The sequence below is a fragment of the Nansenia antarctica genome (genome assembly GCF_963989245.1).
Source record: "Nansenia antarctica genome assembly, chromosome: 11".
Taxonomy (NCBI): Eukaryota; Metazoa; Chordata; class Actinopteri; order Argentiniformes; family Microstomatidae; genus Nansenia; species Nansenia antarctica.
In genome coordinates this window covers 8,167,450-8,187,396 of record NC_137681.1, presented here as the reverse complement: position 1 = coordinate 8,187,396, position 19,947 = coordinate 8,167,450, and the positions used below count along the sequence as shown (strand labels likewise).

General features: G+C 42.5%; 3 protein-coding genes across 4 annotated transcripts; 1 reads left to right on the top strand and 2 right to left on the bottom strand.

Moving 5' to 3' along the window:
• Positions 1–905: 905 nt before the first annotated feature.
• On the top strand, positions 906–5,420 carry LOC308167535 (uncharacterized protein; the record flags this gene model as incomplete). Its single annotated transcript, XM_080541952.1, has 8 exons — positions 906–933; positions 1,549–1,751; positions 1,973–2,074; positions 2,218–2,313; positions 2,455–2,565; positions 2,704–2,830; positions 2,922–4,654; positions 5,415–5,420. Exons 1-8 carry the CDS (start codon positions 918–920, stop codon positions 5,418–5,420), a joined length of 2,394 nt encoding a protein of 797 aa, XP_080398078.1. The 5' UTR covers positions 906–917.
• Positions 5,421–6,637: 1,217 nt separating this feature from the next.
• kdelr2b (KDEL endoplasmic reticulum protein retention receptor 2b) lies at positions 6,638–12,243 on the bottom strand. Its single transcript, XM_080541478.1, has 5 exons — positions 11,972–12,243; positions 9,834–9,934; positions 9,151–9,309; positions 8,536–8,788; positions 6,638–7,996 (listed from the first exon to the last, which is right to left on the bottom strand). The coding sequence occupies exons 1-5, from the start codon at positions 12,060–12,062 to the stop codon at positions 7,962–7,964; spliced, it is 639 nt and encodes a 212-aa protein (XP_080397604.1). The 5' UTR covers positions 12,063–12,243; the 3' UTR covers positions 6,638–7,961.
• Positions 12,244–15,609: 3,366 nt separating this feature from the next.
• Positions 15,610–19,744, bottom strand: mettl9 (methyltransferase 9, His-X-His N1-histidine; the record flags this gene model as incomplete). Of its 2 annotated transcripts, XM_080541601.1 has the most annotated exons (6): positions 15,610–16,820; positions 17,047–17,231; positions 17,455–17,664; positions 17,854–18,044; positions 19,217–19,381; positions 19,605–19,744. In XM_080541601.1, the coding sequence occupies 5 exons, from the start codon at positions 19,313–19,315 to the stop codon at positions 16,609–16,611; spliced, it is 897 nt and encodes a 298-aa protein (XP_080397727.1). In that variant the 3' UTR covers positions 15,610–16,608. The 2 variants fall into 2 exon arrangements, with proteins under 2 accessions (XP_080397727.1, XP_080397726.1); XM_080541600.1 differs by lacking the exon at positions 19,605–19,744 and having other exon boundaries at positions 19,217–19,396.
• Between the last annotated feature and the right edge of the window lie 203 nt (positions 19,745–19,947).

Sequence of the window (19,947 nt, the reverse complement as noted above, 5' to 3'; positions counted from 1 at the left end):
TAAAATAAAACATTTTCATAATGTCTCATTCATATATACAGATACAGGTCTATACAAGTGTATTCATACTGTGTTATACATATAAATATATACATACAGATACAGGTCTATGCAAGTGTATTATTAAAACACTAGGGTAGTAAAAAAAGCTCTAACGAATATATTATATGAGCTCAGCTAAACTAATGTATCGTCATTGATGAGATACTCACTGCTGGACAGTGTGAAATGATTCTTACAATATCGTTCTTAGAATTAAAGGCTTCTAGAGAGGGACATAATATTACAATCATAACAGACATGATATCATAGACCAACACGACCATCTCATCTATCCTCACTTACAAACTTACACACTTACTTTATTTTTCTTTATTTCTTTGTTTACTTATCTATACCTGTACTGTCTTCATTACCTATCACCACTGTTATTATTATTATTATTATTATTTATTGTTATTTATTTATATCCTTCGTCCTGGGATGCACCACTTGGGATTTTGTGGGGTGGGGGGTTGGGACATGTTCGTGTTTTGTGAAAAAACAAACCAAAACTGAAAAGTATTATTTTTGTATATCTGTAACATCTCAATAAAAAGAAAGTTAAAAAAGAATTAAAGGCTAAGGTAGTTTTTGGGTCTCCTTCAGAAAAGAGAATTTAGTGTGGGCGTCGTGTGGAACCTTGCATCGTGGTAACAGTTCCACGTGGGAGGATTGTACATAGTGGGACCAGCTATAGACTTTCTTCCGGTTAATACCTGAATCTAGCTAAGTGCTACTAGCCAAGCGCTAAAAGCAAACAGCTAAGCGGTTTGGACCGGTTAACATAGTTAACTTAACACGGCTAAAACGGACTATTCCGTCTAAGCTACAGGTTTCAGATGGCTACAGAGACACTCGAGATGCAAGAAGGAATAATGAACGAGAGAAAGGGTGAGAACATGACTTAACTTTGTTGTACTTAGCCTAACTAACGTCTTGCTTTCTGGGCGCGAAAATGATCACATGATAGATACGTGTTTGCGTGTGTTGGACATATACCAAATTACCATATTTTGATCAGTGTGTGTACAACCGTTTTATCATTAACTCAAATTGTAGGTTCTAGGCCCTGAACACAGCAAAGACCTAGGTTCTAGGCCCTGGACAATCTAGACAATTTGATGGCAGCTACTAGATTGTAATCAAGTGCAATACTGAAACACAACTGTGAACATTTCAAACCTGCAAACTGCGACACTTTAAATGAATGTGCAATAATACTATGTGCAATATGACAACCCTCGGGTACATAAGGTTCAGAGATAGGAAATGTTAGGATATGTATAGCATAGTATAGAGTACAGCACAGTGTTTTATTTGTATAGTATAGTGGATAGTGTATATACCGTAGCCTTTATTTATGTAAACCAGCTCTTTTCCCTTCTTGTTTTTAGTATTTTATTCCTAGCACCAGGGGAGCCCCCCCTCACAAATTTCGTTGTATGGTACCTGTACTGTATTAATGACAATAAAGACCATTCATTCATTCATTCATGTATGTTTTAGGTCTCCCTTTCCCTCTCCCCTGTCTGCGCCTCTTGGTCCCTCCGCTGTGGCTGGCGTCAGCAGCCATCTGGCAAACCATCCAGGAGAGAGTAGTGATGGACTATGGGACGTTGGAGGAGTTTGTCACCATGGTCACTGAGATTGTCCCGGAACTTTTGAGCCACAGACAGAGGGCTCAACTCAGTCTGGGCCTTCGAGCACGGGTGAGAGAGAAAGAGGGATGGAGAGGAGAGAAGATAGATTCGGAGAAACAATGATTTGGAATATAATAGCAACAACATATTGGTTGGACTTATTTAGATCTTTCTGCTGTATTTACCTAAAAGCCCACATAGTCTAGTAAATATTGTGGTCACAAAGATAGCCAAGGCCACCAGGCTGTGTTTCATGTGTCATCATCACTAACATTTGGCTTGATTTGCAGCTGATTCTGGAGTTGTGTCGCTCCGATTCAACTGCAGACCTCCAGAACGTTCAGTCACACCTGGACAGGATGAAGACCCTCACAGCTCTCTGTAGGACAGCGGTGAGTTCACTGACACTTTATATTATAATAGCGGTTCTGAGAGCTGTCAGTTCTATTCAAGCAGCTGATAATGTGTGTGTGTGTGTGTGTGTGTGTGTGTGTGTGTGTGTGTGTGTGTGCGCGTGCTATGTGCTGTGTTTCAGGATAGTGATGCAGATGTGGAATTATTTGAATCAAAGTTCTTAAGTCTGATTCAAACCCTGTTGAAGGACCCAGAAGAGAAGCAACATTTCTTTCAGGTGAGTGCATGCACAACAATAACCAGGATGCACTGTTCTGAAACAGGGACATGACAGAGGTCTGTTCCTATTCTGTTTTGGGTGAACAACACTGTTAGAAAACAATCTCATTGCCTTTTTCTTTTTATTATTCTCTTTCAGGACGTTTTCCCTATAACATTTGGCCCCGGCTATGACACAGCAATAGAGACAATCATGTGGCAGTTCCTCTCACGACTTGAAAAGCTCCTTCCACAACACAACCTCCAACAAGTACTGACATTAGAATACAATTTCGAAGTTCAGAACTATTTATAGAGCATCGCTAAATGTATTGCATTTACCATTGGCTTATTTTGGACTCATACACACGGGCATTGCTTCTAATCTAATCATTGTGTTCCATCTCAGGTTGCCTCCCTGCTCAGCAATGTGCCTTCGGTTCTGGAAGAATGTGTGGCGCCCGTGTCTCACTCTCAGCAGCTAAAAACCCTGCTTCAGTGCCACAGAGACCTCAGCCAGCTTGATGATGATGATGGTAGGTAATCCTTTAAGTAGATACATGTCATGTTTAATTTAATTTGTAGCATCATGTATTTAATGAGCTAACATGCCTTTTTCCTCCTCAGACACTCCCAGCGATGGCGGTTGCATTTTCTCAGCCCTCTGTCATCCTCCTGTAAAACAGGTCATGATTACCAACGAACAGACACAATCAGAAACACATATGTTATCCATGAATGACTACATGGATTCATTCAGCAATGAGGTGGAAGTTGCAGCAGTGACGGAGCACAAAGAGATGGAAAGTGGGACAAGTAAGGATGTAAAAGATGAAGAGGAGAGAGAGGAGAGCAGCATGGACGAGGAATGTGAGACAGAGGATTGTGGCAACAAACAATCATTAGAGAAGAATAGTGAGGAGCCAGAACATGAACGTGCTGAATTTGGTGACACATTGGAACATGTTGTGAACATGAAGCCTATGGATGGACAGACGGTAGTTTTAGGTCCGAGTGGGTGTGATGTTCAGGCTGGAAATGAAGAAGTAGCTTGTGTGGGGATTAGGCCGAGAGAGGGTGAGAATAAAGATGGTGGCACAATGGTGATCGGAGGAGATGGGATGGCTGTACCTGTCAGTGAAGGGATGATGGATAACAAAATGAAGACACTCGTCAAAAACCCCTCAGTGCAACTGCAAAGAATTAGCATCACCGACATGCCACTGCCATTGGCCTCTAGACCAGTGAGAGGAAACAGAGGCCTGAAAATGAAGAAGTTTCTGTTGCAAGAACGTAAGGCAACCAAAACGGAGCTTTCTAAAAGTGGGCCTAAACATCCCTCTCCCACCCGCAGGATCTCTAATCAAGACCCCATTTGTGATCTGTGTGGGAAGATGTTCAGTTGTTACGCAGATGTCATTCGACATAAGAGAACCCACAGAGGGAATCGCCAATACCAGTGCCTGAAGTGTTATAAACGCTTCCGGAACAGTTCTGGTTTGAGGGGACACCTGCAAACCTTGTGTGTGGGACAAGAAAAAACACAGTTTAAGTGCACATTGTGTGAGTGGACCTTTGGTAGTTCTTCACAAATGAAGAGCCACATGAAATCCCATTCGAGTGAGCGACCATATCAGTGTAGTAATTGTGAGGGCACTTTCAAGCACCGAAGTAGTATGAAGGCTCACAAAGAGGCATGTCTGTTTGCGAGTCGGAAGCGAAGTGAGGTTCCCTCTGGAGGGAGCAGTAGTTCTCCAGCTACAGGGCAGAATGATACAGAGACATCCAGCAGCACGCTCCAGAAACCATCACTTGAGGAAAATGACATGGAGTCGTCAAGTAAAGTACAACTCAACTCAACAACACCTGTGGATAATGGCACCGAAGGGCCAGCACACCAATGTACTCTGTGTAGGAAATCCTTCCAGAGTCCCAATGATCTGTTGATACACCAACAAATCATATGTGAGGCCTCAGAACCTGGGTTGTCACACTCTAACAAGCTCGGCAAGGTGGGGCAGTCGCAGAAAGCGAAAGAATCCCTGACCCGTCGAACATGCCCAGTATGCAGTAAGATCTTGCAGCGTCCTGCATTAATGGAAAGGCACATGAGAACCCACACAAGTGAGGGTGAGGGTCCCACAGACGGTGTGGGTCCCTATCAGAATACCCCTCCAAGCCAAAGCGGGCCTCCAGCTAGTGATAAGATTGACCAAGGGCCAGTTTGCAGTATAGTCCAGAAACAGTCAATTGAGGAAGCAAGTGACGTCCCTCTTCAGACAACAGCAAAGGACAGTGATTTATCCACCAGCGCACCCCAGGGCCCATCGTCCCTCAGTGTGACCAAAACACCAAAACACGTAAGGTCCTGTCGAGTTTGTGGTAAAACTATAGTGGGATACATGAAATATCACATGAGATCGCACGCAGAAAAGCGCCCACACTGTTGTCCTCGTTGTGGGTTGAAGTTTAAGTTTCACTTTGGATTGAGGAGGCACTTGAGACAGTTTTGCAAGGTGCGACAAGAAGGTCCTGTTGAGGAGTCCAATGCAAAGAGGAAAAGGAAAACACAAGGCAACAAGTGTGACGAATGTGGAAAGGAATTTGCGCTCAAATCAACACTGAAAGCGCACAAACTCACCCACAACCCACTCTACTGTGCTGAGTGCAGGAGGGTTTGCCCAAATTCAGAAGCGCTATCAGTACACCTCCTTAAGCACAAACCAATTCAGTGCACCATGTGTGAGAAGAGCTTCACTGTGACAAGATTCCTCAACAAACACTATCAGGATGTCCATGAATTCAGTGGACCATTCGTCTGCACCCACTGTCACAAGAGCTACTCTGATTTAGGAGCTTTCATCAGACACGAGAGGACTCACACCGGCGATCACCCATTCCAATGCTCCCATTGTCAAAAGGGATTCAATGGGTATCACATCCTTGTTATACATGAGAGAAGACACACAGGCGAGAAGCCGTACCTCTGCTGGGAGTGTGGGAAGGCCTTCAGGTCCAAGGTGGTGTTGGATAAACACATGACTTATCGTCACGTTTCTCAGGACTCGGAGAAACCTTTCTCTTGCACCCAATGTGAGAAAACCTTCTGGACAAAAACAGCCTTGAACCATCATGTAGACACGCATCACAAAGGGGTACGCTACCCATGCTCCTACTGTGGAAAGCTGTTCTTTAGTCCAACTGCACTGATACGGCATGATTTGATTCACACAGGGGAGAGACCCTTTTCATGCACTTACAATGATTGTGATAAGACCTTCAAATCGAATTCTGAACTGAAGATCCACACGCGATATCATACTGGAGAACGGCCATTCAATTGCAAGGTCTGTGGAAAGGGCTTTGTGCAAGCCCATTACCTCACCACCCACCAGCGGAGTCATACGAAGGAAAAGCCCTATGCCTGTACCCTCTGTGAGAAAGCGTTTACCACAGGTAACGAGTTGAAAAGACACCGGATGGTGCATACTGGGGAGAAGCCCTATAAATGTTTGGAATGTGACAAAGCTTTCAGTCGTAGACATCGTTTACAGGATCATCTACAGAAATACCAACATACAAGTTTTTAGGGCTTGGTACAATTATAATGGTAAATAATGTTAAGATTTGGTAGATTAAATAGATTTGATACAACTATAATTGTATATAATGTTGTACCGCACTGTATTATAGTCCTCATTGCTGTATATGTGGTGAATGTAGAGGTCCCCACCATGTTCTACTGAAAACAAATTCCAGCAACCTCAGTGTGACAATAAAAGGATCTTTCATATTGTATTACTTCAAATTGAACTTAATATGGCAAGTAGCAAAAGCATTGTCCACACATCAATGTCATGATATATAATTATAAATAAAGTTCATCTGAAACTACAAGGACTGTGTGTTCTTATAGCAACTGACATGGGCAAAGTTAGGGAAACACTAGTCTCGAGGTAGCCTTAGTACAGTACACTTCCCCATTCTGAACCAGTCTTTTCAGAATGTTCTGGAAGAAATTGGTGTCTATAAGGTGTCTAAGCATGTTTTCATAATGTATGGCAACATAATGTATGGCAACATTGTCAAAACAAAAATACAAATGCCTAAGCAAATAAAATATGGACTTAATCTGCCAGGGTAGGTCCACTACTACCAAGTAACACTACTGCAAGTGGAAAATCATTTCATTTCATATCTTTTTTTGTGTGGAATAATATTCAATATATCAATCACTAATACTTAACTGCCAACATGGCCTATGACAACATTCGCTCATAACAGAAGAAAATCTTGTCATTCAATCCAGTCCGGAAGCCAGAAACATGTTTTCCGTAAAATCTTTATTTGTGGTGGCAACATCATGCAAAAAAGCAGTAAAAAAAAAAAAATCCTAAACAAACTTGGAATGATCTGCATATGAACACAGAAATAAAAGGTGATGGCAGATGTGTATCTGACTCAATTCAACAATGCCTATAGGACCATGCCCATCTCCAAGATCATCAATAAGACCTATTTTTAAGTGAGCTCAATAATATGCACATCATGTAGACAATTCTACTGACATTGTTGTGTATTGAAACAGAAACACTATACTTGTGTCTGAGGACAAAGTGGCTGATATCCAGAGCTAACCTCTGCAGCAATAGCCTGCAGTATATTAATTTACTAATTTCTAACACTTTCAGTGTTCACTTTCATTTTTTGAAGTAATAAAAGACCCAGGTAGTTAAGTATATTACAGGCAATACACCATCATAAACCTTAGGCAAAGATAATGAAAATGAAGAATAATGCTATGTCCAAATGAATATTTTGGGGTATCAGTATGTGTATCAAATGAAGAAAGCCATTTACAGCAGTGGTGATGGTAAGGCAGTTTTTCAATACTGTGTTTCAGTGAAAAACATCTCTGGGCAGCCTTAGTGAAAAAACAAATATCTCAACTGTATAGTTACAGGTAAATTCCATCTTTGCATGTGTTTTTATTGTCAGTTCTAGAATATTGACATCATACAATCTAGTAGTATTGATCAAGAAATGGGGGGGGAAACAGTTCTGTAACTGGCCTTCTTTACACAGGAATGTACATGGGGGTCATAAAAAGTAAAACAAAAACTTCTCAAAACAAAAACTTTGCCAGCCAAAGCCATGGGGATCCAACACCTCCAACAATATTTCCCCCTAATTGGGATTCAGGAAAACAATGTACATTTACTGAGATTGCAAATACTCTTACAAACAGTTTAGTCAATAATATCCCACCACAAGAAGTCCGCTCCAATATCTTACAGTGCCAAATCACAGGCAATTTATGTTTTCAGCTCTTATTCACTAATGTGTGTCAAATCATACAGAGAGTACACATTTTTATGTAGAAAACTTTTGTTACTTTTTCTTCCTTTATACAGAGTAATAAAAAAGGTAAGGCAAGATGCGTCAAACAGAAATCCGAAGGCTGTGGGGTGGCCTCTTCAGTTGTGCTCTGACGCCGCTGACGTTGATCAGAAGACGGGACAGGACAAACTGATTGCGGTTCCCGTTCGCTCTCTGTCTCAGGCATCTTACGCTGGCTGGGGGAGGAGAGGGGAGAGGGGGGGCAACGGTGTCCTGTGCCGCCCTCTCCCCCCGCCACGAGTCTGCCAAATCGCTGATCTTTGGCACTTAAGCTGGCAGACTCAGCTTCTTTCCTTTCAGTACTGAAACAGAGAGGGGACATGTTTATTATTGACGTTCGTCCCCAACAGACGAGCTTAGCACATTTTCTGCTCACATCTGACAACAGATGTAAAAGACTTTCTGATGAGTAATACTAAACTGAGGCTGAAGGCCAAACAACCTGCACTGGACTTTAGGACTTTGTGCCTCGTCAAATACAGTGCAGGGGTAAAGTATAGCTAGTTAACACTTGAGCCAGGTACTCAGTCGAAATAGCAATAATCGCCAGCAAGTCCATACTGGGAAGGTAGATAACACTAACATATCGTGCTATCAGGCTCTGACGTTTCATCACCGAGGTCAAAGTTCAAAAGTTAACACAGGAGCAACACTGATTAATATAACAGTGAGCTCATGTGCATTGGTCAAGGTTTTTACTCATCCAAATGGATGTATGCCTGCATCTTGGCTCAAGACAACAAAGTCTGTGACATATCTTTTGAAAATCGCTATTGAATCAACAATCTACTTCATTCCAAATCCTCAAGAAACTGGTAAGGAGACTGGCACTTCAACTCACCTTTCGTTACATACAGATAGAAGAAGTCGCAGTAGAGGATTGTCTGAACCACACCAGCCACGATGGCGATCATGTCAAAGAATCCCTCGAAGTAGAAGCGCCAGATCCAGTTGATGAGGTAGAGGGCTCGGTAGAGCCCCAGGAAGAACAGGTAGTGGGTGGTGATGGTCTCCGCCTCGCCTGTCTTACTGATCATGAAGAGCTGGGGCAGGATGGCCACCGACTCCAGGTAGATGGAGAAGGTCCACAGGATCTGAGGAGGGGGAAGGGTGTGAGTGAGCGAGCGTGGGGGGAGGGGATGAGGTGAGGGGGGGAGGGGAGTGGATGGATGAGGTGAGGGAGAAAGGGGTTAGTGGTTGGATGAGGTGAGAGAGGGGGTATGGGTGTGAGAACGTCAGAGAGAATGTGTTACGAGTAGGAGAGTGATATATACATTGCAAATCATAATAAAATCAGGGTGTTTGTTGCTAGACAGTGGTGAGTTCATAAACTACTACAGTAGTCCTTGAGGGGGTAGAATTGCACACATAGGCCTGGCCATCTCGAGCTCTATGACATCATCATTGTTTATATATTAAAGAGTGCATACTGAAGGGTGTGTTTGTGGTTTCTTACCTCAAGGGGGGAGAAGTCATGGTTGACAAGGAAAGCCAGTCCTCCCACGGGGACCACCAGGAACTCCACTCTGAAGGTGTCATGGTTACCATCATAGGTGGCCTTGAACTTGGCATAAATCATGTACACAGTGGCGTACGCACATCCAATGTAGATGACCTGAAACACAAAACATTCATCATCATCTTGCTCCGATAATATAACCGTCCGTGTAACCAGGCTAAATGTCTTCCCAGAAACAAAACAGCTCAGATTTTTTTTATTTAGTCTTCTGCTAGTGTACTGTTTTTGAGTGTGTGGACGGGAGCAACAGGCAGTGTTGCTATTGTTGTCACACACACAACTCCAACATACCATTCATTGCATGTGCATTTTACTGTCTGCAAATAGCATTAGCATCCAATACTAACATTATCAGACCCATTATTAGGCAAGCCTCACACCGATCTCTCTGCGGGAATACACGGTTGGGTGCCATATCGCCTTGAACCATGAAGCAGTTACAACAAATGATCCTTGGGCATACAAAGGTGTGTCACTTAAGTGTGGACTCATAAAGGAGATGACTCTAGATTAGGTGCGTTTCTTGGTCAAACAGTAGTGCTTCTTGGGTAATGTTCCAGAACATGAAGTAAGTAACAAGATGTTTCTACAGTGTATGCATGCCGGCGCGTGCAGCTCACCTTCATGGTGGTGTTATAAAGGGATATGAAGGAGGTGAGCAGGTCCAGGTAGCGAGTGGTGAACACCAATGCGAAGAGGATCTGGCTCTTTCCAGAGATACCTAGAAAAGGAGAGAGAACCAACAGGTGCATAAGGCAGACATAAGTCTGATGTCATCGACTTGCTGTAGCCCATCGAGAGCATCACAAAGCCCAGAGAACGGCCCTTGTCTACTTTTCTTCATCTGCACTTGACGGAGGAATTATTCACTTTGGTCTGAGGCTCTGGTAGACTCTTGGTACAGTATAACTTTAAAATTAGGAATCTAATTCACGTCCCATGTCACCAGCCAACATAGCTAAGACCTGCCATCTGTAATACAGTATTACATGGTCTCTTTATAACTCATCGTCTCAAAGGTACAGCCATGTCTTACAATTGCCTTACATTGGAGGGTGCATTTGAGCATCCTCTCTGAGGATGACCTACATTAGCAGTGCTTGTGGTCATTACATTTATAACAGCAGGAATTAAAACATGACAATAACTCACTGCGCTATGTCAGTATCTCTGGTAAAGAAAAAGCTCATACTCTATAAGACAATGATGCCCTATCTTTGCAGATGCAATACTATGTGTAGTGCAACACAAAAGGTTTGGGATGCAAATGACAATCAAATGAGTGTTGTTTAACACAAGGCTTCCCATGGCAACACTCATTTGGTACACTCATCTTTTCACTCTCAGGGTCGTTCAGAAGCTGCACTGAACTGAGGAAAAGCAGAGTACCATACTCTTTCACTTTCACTGACACCAAGCTATCCTTACATGCACAGAGAAACAGGACACAGCAGGAAACCATGTACTGTACTGTAGCTAGTGATATTGCAGTCTGTCAGCTAATTGCAGCTAATCTAAACTAGCAGAGACTCACATCTACTCCTCAAATGCCTGTCTGGAATACTGACAAGTGGCAACACGAACACGCCTCCTCTTCACACCAACTATTAGCCAAAATGCTAATAATAACAATGTTACTTTAGAAGACCCAAGACTGTTCAACTCCAATGCTTGCAGTGGAGCAATTATACCATGGCTGTACAGAGTTGATGCGTTATGATGATGGTGAAGGGTACCTGCAGGGCAAAATAACGTAACAACACAGTGACTGACTAAACTACCATGTGTATGCTACAACAGAAGTGCACTGTTTCATCAGACTAGTCTGATATACCCTGCCTACCCCCAACCCTTGACCCTAACCCAATAGATACAAACAACATGATGTCGGCTCCTTCGAGCGATGATCATGATGTGTATGTCTATGACTATGTCTGTCTGAAGTGTTTGAAAATAGGTCTTTTGGAGGGTCTTACGAATATGAAAAGATTAAAAGCACCAGCAAGTTGAATTTGACAGCTATTTTTAGCTATCTTATCCAAGTTGTGTTACTGTCCTGCCACGTCAGAGGTCAGACCAGGCCAATCATCAGTCAGTCTGCACACACACAGGCGAAAGTGTGGCTGGGCTGGGGACATGAATTTGCAAAGTTAAGCTTGGCTTTTTTTCCAAAACAACGGAGATGATGAGGCATGACATACCACACACACTAAACAGGGTTTAGTTTGCCCTGGGACCCTCACTGGTGCCCCTCTGAATGACGTGCGCAGCAGAGCAACTTTTTGACTAATGCCTCTGGCCTGAGTTAAACATCGCAAGCAAACAAATGAATGGAAAGACTCTCCCCAGCAACCAGGTCAAGTTGTTACATTTACAAAGCAACACTACGACCAACTAACTGCGCCATGCAGAGGACATAGAGAGAATATATTAAACAAACAACAACGTGACATTTTCATGACATGAAAAGACCCTGAATTGAGCAGATTATTATTATGCATATGCATATGAATGGTGCATCAATGTCCGGCCTTCTGAGATTCAGAACATCATCGCTGTGATGCTAGGCCATGCTAGCGCCCTTAGCTAGCAGTAAATGCTAACAATCTGGTGTGATTTGATCGCTTGTTGTTATGGGCAGCAAAGCCACATGAATGATAAGCTAGCCCGATTCGCAGTTGATGAAACACTAAACACGGCATTGGCGATTCATTCAAGAGATAAAGGTTGATTAAAACATTGTTAAAATCTCACTCACCGGCACAGCTCCTGGTCTTCCATATCTTTAGCAGCAGAATGATGATGGCTGCTAGATGGGAGAGATCGCCGGTGAGTCTGAAAATGTTCATGTTTCTGCGGGATTGTAGCCTTTAGCTATAATAAACGCGGGTCTACTTTTCAAGACGTCTTCGTTTCTAGCCCCCCTTGTACGAGTTGTACCACCAGAAGAGCAGCTTGAGACACCCAAACAGGCGTTGAGTGAGGGAGAAGGATGGGAAAATGGCGAGTAATGCTGCGCGACGTGGCCCGGGGACGTGGCCAGCGAGAGGAACGCCCAATGCAAGCCGGGAAAAACGCTTGACGCTCTTAGACCAAGGAGAAGGCTGTGTTCGAAATGGCATACTAGCATACTCAATTAGTATATACTGCATACTGCTTACTAAATTCATAATAAATATGCCAATACCAGCCGACCGAAAATGTAGTATACATTTCTTGCATACTCAAATTTCACATAATCTACAGTGTGAACGCACTGCATACTCAAAATCTACGTCATATCTAGTATGAGTAGTATGCGAGTATGCCATTCCGAACACAGCCGAAGACTCATCCATGATAGGCGGGGCACATCTAACCCTAATACACCAATGTTCAACTATACTACAATATAATTGATTTAAATAACATTCTGCAAACTAACTCACTTAGTCTGAGAATATGATGAATACATATAGAGCACACTGATATATATATACAGGCCAAAAGTTTGGACACACCTTCTCATTCAATGTGTTTCCTTTATTTTCATGACTATTTACATTGTAGATTCTCACTGAAGGCATCAAAACTATGAATGAACACATAGGAATTATGTATTTAACAATAAAGTGTGAAATAACTCTAAATATGTCTTATATGTTAGATTCCTCAAAGTAGCCACCCTTTGCTTTTTTGTTGTTAATAAAATAAAAAAATGTTGTTGTTAATAAAATATATAATAATAATATTATATATATATATAATAACATATTATTATTAACACATATTATATTTAATATTATTATTATTATATATTTTATTAACAACAAAAAAAGCAAAGGGTGGCTACTTTGAGGAATCTAAAATATAAGACATATTTAGAGTTATTTCACACTTTATTGTTAAATACATAATTCCTATGTGTTCATTCATAGTTTTGATGCCTTCAGTGAGAATCTACAATGTACCAAATAGTCATGAAAATAAAGGAAACGCATTGAATGAGAAGGTGCGTCCAAACTTTTGGCCAGTACTGTATATATTTTTAAACATTGACAGTTAAGATGGACATGGACACTCACTCACAAATCACATGTATATCTATAGGCTAACCTTCATTCACATTCTTTCCAAATCTCATTATTATCGTTATTAGATTAGATTCAACTTTATTGTCATTGCACAGAAAAAAAAAGTACTGAGAAAAAGAAATGTAGTTCGGCATCTAACCAGATAGTGGACTGTTGATGGTCGAGTGATGTTCCTTCCACTTGCGGATAATGGCCCCAATGGTGCTTATAGGAACATGTAGGAGTTGAGAAATCCATCAGTAACCAGTGCCGTTACTGTGCTCTCAACAATCCATCCCATCATGAGATGTGTCTTGCAGGAAAGGATGGTGACAAAGGATTTGTTTACTTGCATTCAGAGATGGGAAACCCTTTTTCAAAGAGTGGAAGTACTTACCCACCAACACTCACTAACCCAGCTGATTCTAATGAGCATAGGTAGGAGAACCCATTAGTGGCATACACTAGTTAAGTGCTTTTTCTTACTGTGTTCAATACTTTTTTCCGGTGTCATTGCACATAGATTTTTGGGGGGGATGGATTGGAATGTTACAATTTCTTAATGAGTTAATACCAACATCTGGTCTAAATGTAATTTGAATAGCTGCAATGGAAATATGTTGAATTCCATTTTAATTATTTTTTTTCCCCACTGTATGTAAGATGTATAATTAGAGACCAATATAATAAATATTGTATGTGTAAACAAGCAGTAGTGCAATAGCTAAATTGAAGTCCAGATTGTGCAGCCAGTAGAGGTATAGGTCAAGGGCACACTGATACTGTGAGTCAATGTTCCTCTTGTGGAGGGGAGAGGCTGGGAGGGGGGGCTGGGATACTGCCGGGATTCTACAATTACATTTTAGGCATTTAGCAGACGCCTTATTCCAAAGCGACTTACAATCAATACATTTGACTAAGTAAGTGAATCATCAATCCACCAGTCGTAGCAGGAAAAGTAATCCAGCTCAGGCCAGTGGCCATTGGCAGTCGTCGTGATATTCTTTTTTTCTTTCTTTAGTAGACACTAGAGAATCAGTACAAGTGGGTAGTAGAAATATTAGGAGAAACAGTATATGGGGAAAGCAGGTGTCTCTGGAGACACAGTGCAGGGGGGTAGTAGATGTCTCAGGAGGAGTAGTTAAGGTGTAGCCTGAAGAGATGGGTCTTAAATCTCTGATGGAAGATGGGGAGTGACTGCAGTTCTGACAACCGTGGGGAGCTCGTTCCACCAGCGGGGAGCCAGTGTAGTGAAGAGACGTGACCGGGCAGCGTGACTGCCGCGTTGGCGTAGAGGTGGTGGGGCTAGTCAGCCAGCAGAGGTGGAGGAGTGGAGTGAGGTTTGGGGGGTGACCATTGCCTGCAGGTAGGCAGAGGCTGTCCCTGCCCGGTAGGCAAGCACCAGGGTCTTGAATCTGGGATGGAGGGCAAGCAGTCCGTTGCTGGGGTGAGATGCCTCACTGATGCCTTGCACCCTCCACAGACACCGCCTGTGCTGGAGGCCCTCGATGAAAGGGAGTTTGGGCACCGGTAATGTACCGGGCAGTTTTCACCACCTGTTGCAGGGCATTCCGGTCAGAAACAGAGCAGCTGCCATACCACACTGTGACTGAATGTTTGTCAGAATGCTCTCAATGGTGCACCAATAGAAGTTGACCAGGATCCTAGGGGACAGATGGGCTTTCTTCAGTCTCCTCAGGAAGTATAGACGCTGCTGTGGTCCTCAGAGATGTGGACAGCCAGGAATTTTAAGCTGGAGCCACACTCCACCTCCATCCCATTGATGTAGATTGGTGTGTGTCTGTAGCCCCCAGCTTTCCTGTAGTCCACGATAAGCTCGGTCTTTTTGGTGTTGAGGTCCAGGTTGTTGTCGGCACACCACACCACGAGGTGCTGAACCTCCTCCCTTTAGGCCAACTCGTAGTTGTTACTGATCAGGCCAACCACTGTAGTGTTGTCTCCGAACAGATGGTGTTAGAGCCATGCACAGGCACGCAGTCATGGGTGAAGAGGAAGCAGAGGAGGGGGCTCAGCACACAGCCCTATAGGACATCGGTGTTCAGAGTCAGGGTGGAGGAGGTGTGGAACAATGAGAGGTGATCAGACTGTCCCGGGTGGGGCAGGGGAATGGCTTTGTAAGCCTCAGAAATGTTTGTATACGCATGATCTAGTGTTGTCTCCTCTAGTGTATATATACGCTGATGTGTCAGTATATGTATACTGCTCATCATCAGCTGAAAGAACTGAAAATTAATTATATGAAGATCAGGAGTCACAGAAAAAAGTTTTATTTGTTCTTGAAGTAGTTTTACTTATCAAAAAATTATACTGATTGTTTGGCATATTGTAAAGTAAACTATGCATGACAATTCTAGATGGGAGGTATTCACTTCCAAGGCCTCATATTGCCATTCATACTTGTAACAGCTTGAGAACAACTTGACAGCTTGAGAACAACTTGAGCCACATAATGAAGTCAATATTATGGCAAATAGATTTGCATGTATAGAAGATGATAGTGAGACTATCTGTGCTTGACTAAATACATAAAGATCAAAATCGTTCATATGTACAGTATGATCAGATTAGTTAGGATTAAACATTTACAACACTACACATTACCTGACAGCAGACAGACACACTAGTTCCACAGTGATATGTTTTCAGAGAAGATTAGATCCTCTTTCTCTCTCAACTTTACAGTAACATGAGTCATGTAGAAGTATACATTTAAAAGTATTACACAAGATGGTTGGTAAACACAGGAGCTACCTGAGCTTCGGATGAGATTCACCAGTTGATTTTAAAAAGATAATTATTACAAGATTCTTACATGAGGAATACGTCATATCGCCTACTGTCCTTTAAAACTGCACCACCATAAGCACCATGTTAGTTCAAGAAAGTCCTCTTATATGCACAGACCCTCTAGGGATAAATCACACTGCTCGTTCACAAGAGTCAGTCTGACAAATATCATGAGCTTAGAATTATACGGTTCCATCTCCGTTTAGGGTAGTTCAGAGATATTGAGCGTCAAAGTTTGTACATTCCATTATGTTTTGTGAGATGGAACCTTTGTATTTTATGAATTACTAAGTAAAAAATGTCAATTTTTTAAAAATAACACCACACAGGCATTAATAAACACCTAATGGATCAGATTATGTAAAAAACTCAATTTTGACAAAAATGGAGATAGAACCTTGTAATTCTAACGTCACAATATGATAGTACAGTATTTGCATTATTTAGGTCGGCCCACGCCAATCCATTTGGAAACTGAGATAACTTACAGTCATAACACTCGGCTCAGGCCGACCTTCAATAGAGATATCTGACTTCACTCTTCTAGAGCTTTCAGAACAAAAACTGCATCATCTAATATATAGTAATCTTTATACATGTCCCCCTCACACAGATACGGCAGCCTAGTCACCGCCTCTACCTCGAATCCCACCTTCCGGAACACCTCATTGGACAGGTTTGTCACTTGTTCCTCCCACGTCTTCCCCTTCACTTTTATGTGCTCTTTGGGCCGCTGCCATTTCCCACCTGGAACCGATAACAAACAAAGGATTTAGCTAAGAACAGGGCTGTCAATATGAAGCCAATAGTACATATATGAAGACAGCACAACAAGGCATCCGTTATCCCATATGGACCAGTATCAGAAGCCTCACCAGTAGCACCAAAACACATCTGTATTGTCCACATACACCACATTAATCACACACAGGAAAATTAGACAGAGCACTTAATACATGAAGATTCATCTGACCTATCTCCACGTAGGGCTGGAAGGGCAATACAGCGGCCAGGATAAGTCTTCCTGTGCCTGGCACGAGAGAGCGTCTGATGCTCCTGAGGAGATCCAGGGGGTCGTCACAGCGGTCCAACAGGTTCAGACAGCTGATGAGGTCATACTGGAACCCAGTCTGCTGCCACTCATCTATACCTAACAGTCTGAGAGAAGGAAAAAACATCGACATTTCTATGGAGTTTCATGGAGTTATCAGATATATATATGTGTGTGTGCGTGCGTGTGTGTGTGTGTGTGTGTGTGTGTGTGTGTGTGTCCTGACGTACAACAAAAAGTAGTAAAATGTCAGCCATTCTCATGATAGACAACATAATATGGTTTTTCTAGGCAGGTTTCGATACGTTTGATTTCCTAAGGAGGACTCACTTGTAATTCTTTCTCTGGAGGTGCCATTTCATGGGCGGGGAGACTTCAGTGGCGTAGACCTCTCTGAAATGGGATCCCATCACCTCTGTGACACCCCCATCCCCAGCACCCAGGTCCAGCAGTCTCTCCGCCCGCCACTCGGGGGTGATCCGGAGAAGCTGCTGAAATTGATCCGCTGAATAGACAAACATAGAGCCACGACCCAGGAACCTGAGAAAGAGGGAGAGAAGGATGATGAGGGAGGTAAGTGACCAAAATGGAAGTTTGAGGGTGAGAGGAGGAGGTGAGAAAGGTGGATCAGATAGGTCTTTGATATGAAGGCCAAGTAGAAAAAAAGACAGCGAGGAAATACAGGATGGAGGGAGTGAGCGAGCGAGCGACCGAGGGGCCTTTCCTTACCCGTTTATGGAGGTGCGTGAGACGACGGGACTGAGGACTGTTGATAAGAAGGAGTGGTAGAGCTGAGTGAACATCCAACCAGACTTATCTATGCTGCGTTTGAGGAAAGTCTGGGTGTCCATGTCCAGGTGGCTCTGGACAAACAGCGGGCGCACTGCCTCTCCAAGCAGGTCAGGAGAGCAGAGGTACCACTGGGGGACAGAGACACCAGGTTAGGGTTAGGCACAAGGCTATCATAACCACAAGGCACTGGGGGCCACACTGTTGTCTCTGAAGGGTCATTTTTAAATGGATAATTCAACCTAGCCCTAAATCAAAGTTCTAAGGGTCTGATAATGTTACATAACAGATGGTGAAGAGTACAGACTCTTTACATCCTTTAGTTAGGTGTGTACTGTGTGTTTCAAACTCTCCATAGACAAGACATCACATGTCTAAAAGTCATACTCTCTCTGGGCCTCCCCTTGTTGCACTACAGACTGTCCAGCTACCATTCCCTACCATTGCTCTACCTTATTTTCGGTCTTATTTTGCACTTTTAACCTGTGCACTTTTTTTCTTCCTACTGCGCCAATGTATGTCCCTATGGTCACATACTCATTGTTTTATGTCCTATTGAATTCTGTTGTCATGTTGCACATTATTCTTGTTGTTTTTTTTATTTATTTTTATCTATTGTACAATTTTATGTCATGAGGACTACAGATGCAAATTAGCTCACAGCTAAATCCGGCATATTTACTGTCACCATACTTTGTATAAGTGACTGATCATTAATGTGCACTGTCCTGACTAAATAAAGATATATCTATCTATCTCTTAGTGAATAGATTCTAAATTAGCCTATATACTCCAAGACATTAGTTAGTGATGCTTTTTCTTTCTGCTTCTTCCACACAAGCGTCATGGAGAACTGGTATTTCCAGACAACTCGTGACGTTAGAATTATAAGGTTCTATCTCCATTTTTGTCAAAATTGAGTTTGTTACATAATCTGATTATTATAGGTGTTTATTAATGCCTGTGTGGTGTTATTTTTTTAAATGTTGAAATTTTTGAGTTAGTAATTAATAAAATACAAAGGTTCCATCTCACAGAACATAATGGAATGTAAAAACTTTGACGCTCAATATCTCTGAACTGCCCTAAACGGAGATAGAACCTTATCATTCTAAACGGAGATAGAACCTTATCATTCTAAACTCACGAACTTAAAAGACGCCTTTATTTATTAATGAATTGTAACTTTAGGCTATAGTATGAATGAATGAATGGTCTGTATTGTCATTAATACAGTACAGGTACCATACAACGAAATTTAGTTTAAAAAAATAAAAATAAATAATAAAATCAATTACAATACCTTCTGTGTTTCGAGGCCGGTCGCGTCGTTCTCGCTCGTGGCCATGTTCATGAGCAGTGATCGGGCCAGTGGATTCCGCACATACTTCCCCGTCCACATGTTTCTGGTGGCGAGAAGGCAGGCGACGTAGCCCGCCACCCACGCTACAAACAGCCCTGTCCTCAGCTGTGGGTGACACATACCTCAGATCACAGATATGCGGCTGGTTTATGGAAGTTTATGGTGGTAGCCGCCCAGGTGGCAACCGAGAACTGACTGACCATTTAACTAATCGCACAGACAGACAGAGGTGTAATATTAGCTGCCAGTTTAGGAGGAGTGCATCCCATTGTGTAATCGCACACACAGACAGTGCCTATACAGCTTCAAACATCACAAACACACAAACCTGAGGGTGCGGTCGTGAGCTTTTGGAATCCACATGTTATTTATTCTGACATCTTAATCCGTTGTGTAAATGGCTGTGTGACTGTCACATCAGCAGAACACCATCTGGGAAAAGAAAAAGCAAAGCAAAGCATTTAACACGTTCACTTCCTGTCTTCTTCCTGTGTTACATGTAAATATGTCCAGTCAAAAGTCGGCTACTTTCAGTCAATCATCGTCACTTTTATCTGTGTCTGTTTCGTCTGCTCACAGTGTGGGTGTAAAGCGCATCATGCAGGCATGATAATCGCTCACCTTTCGGCGAAATTCGCCGTTTTGAATCCAAAATAGTAGGGCTGTCACAC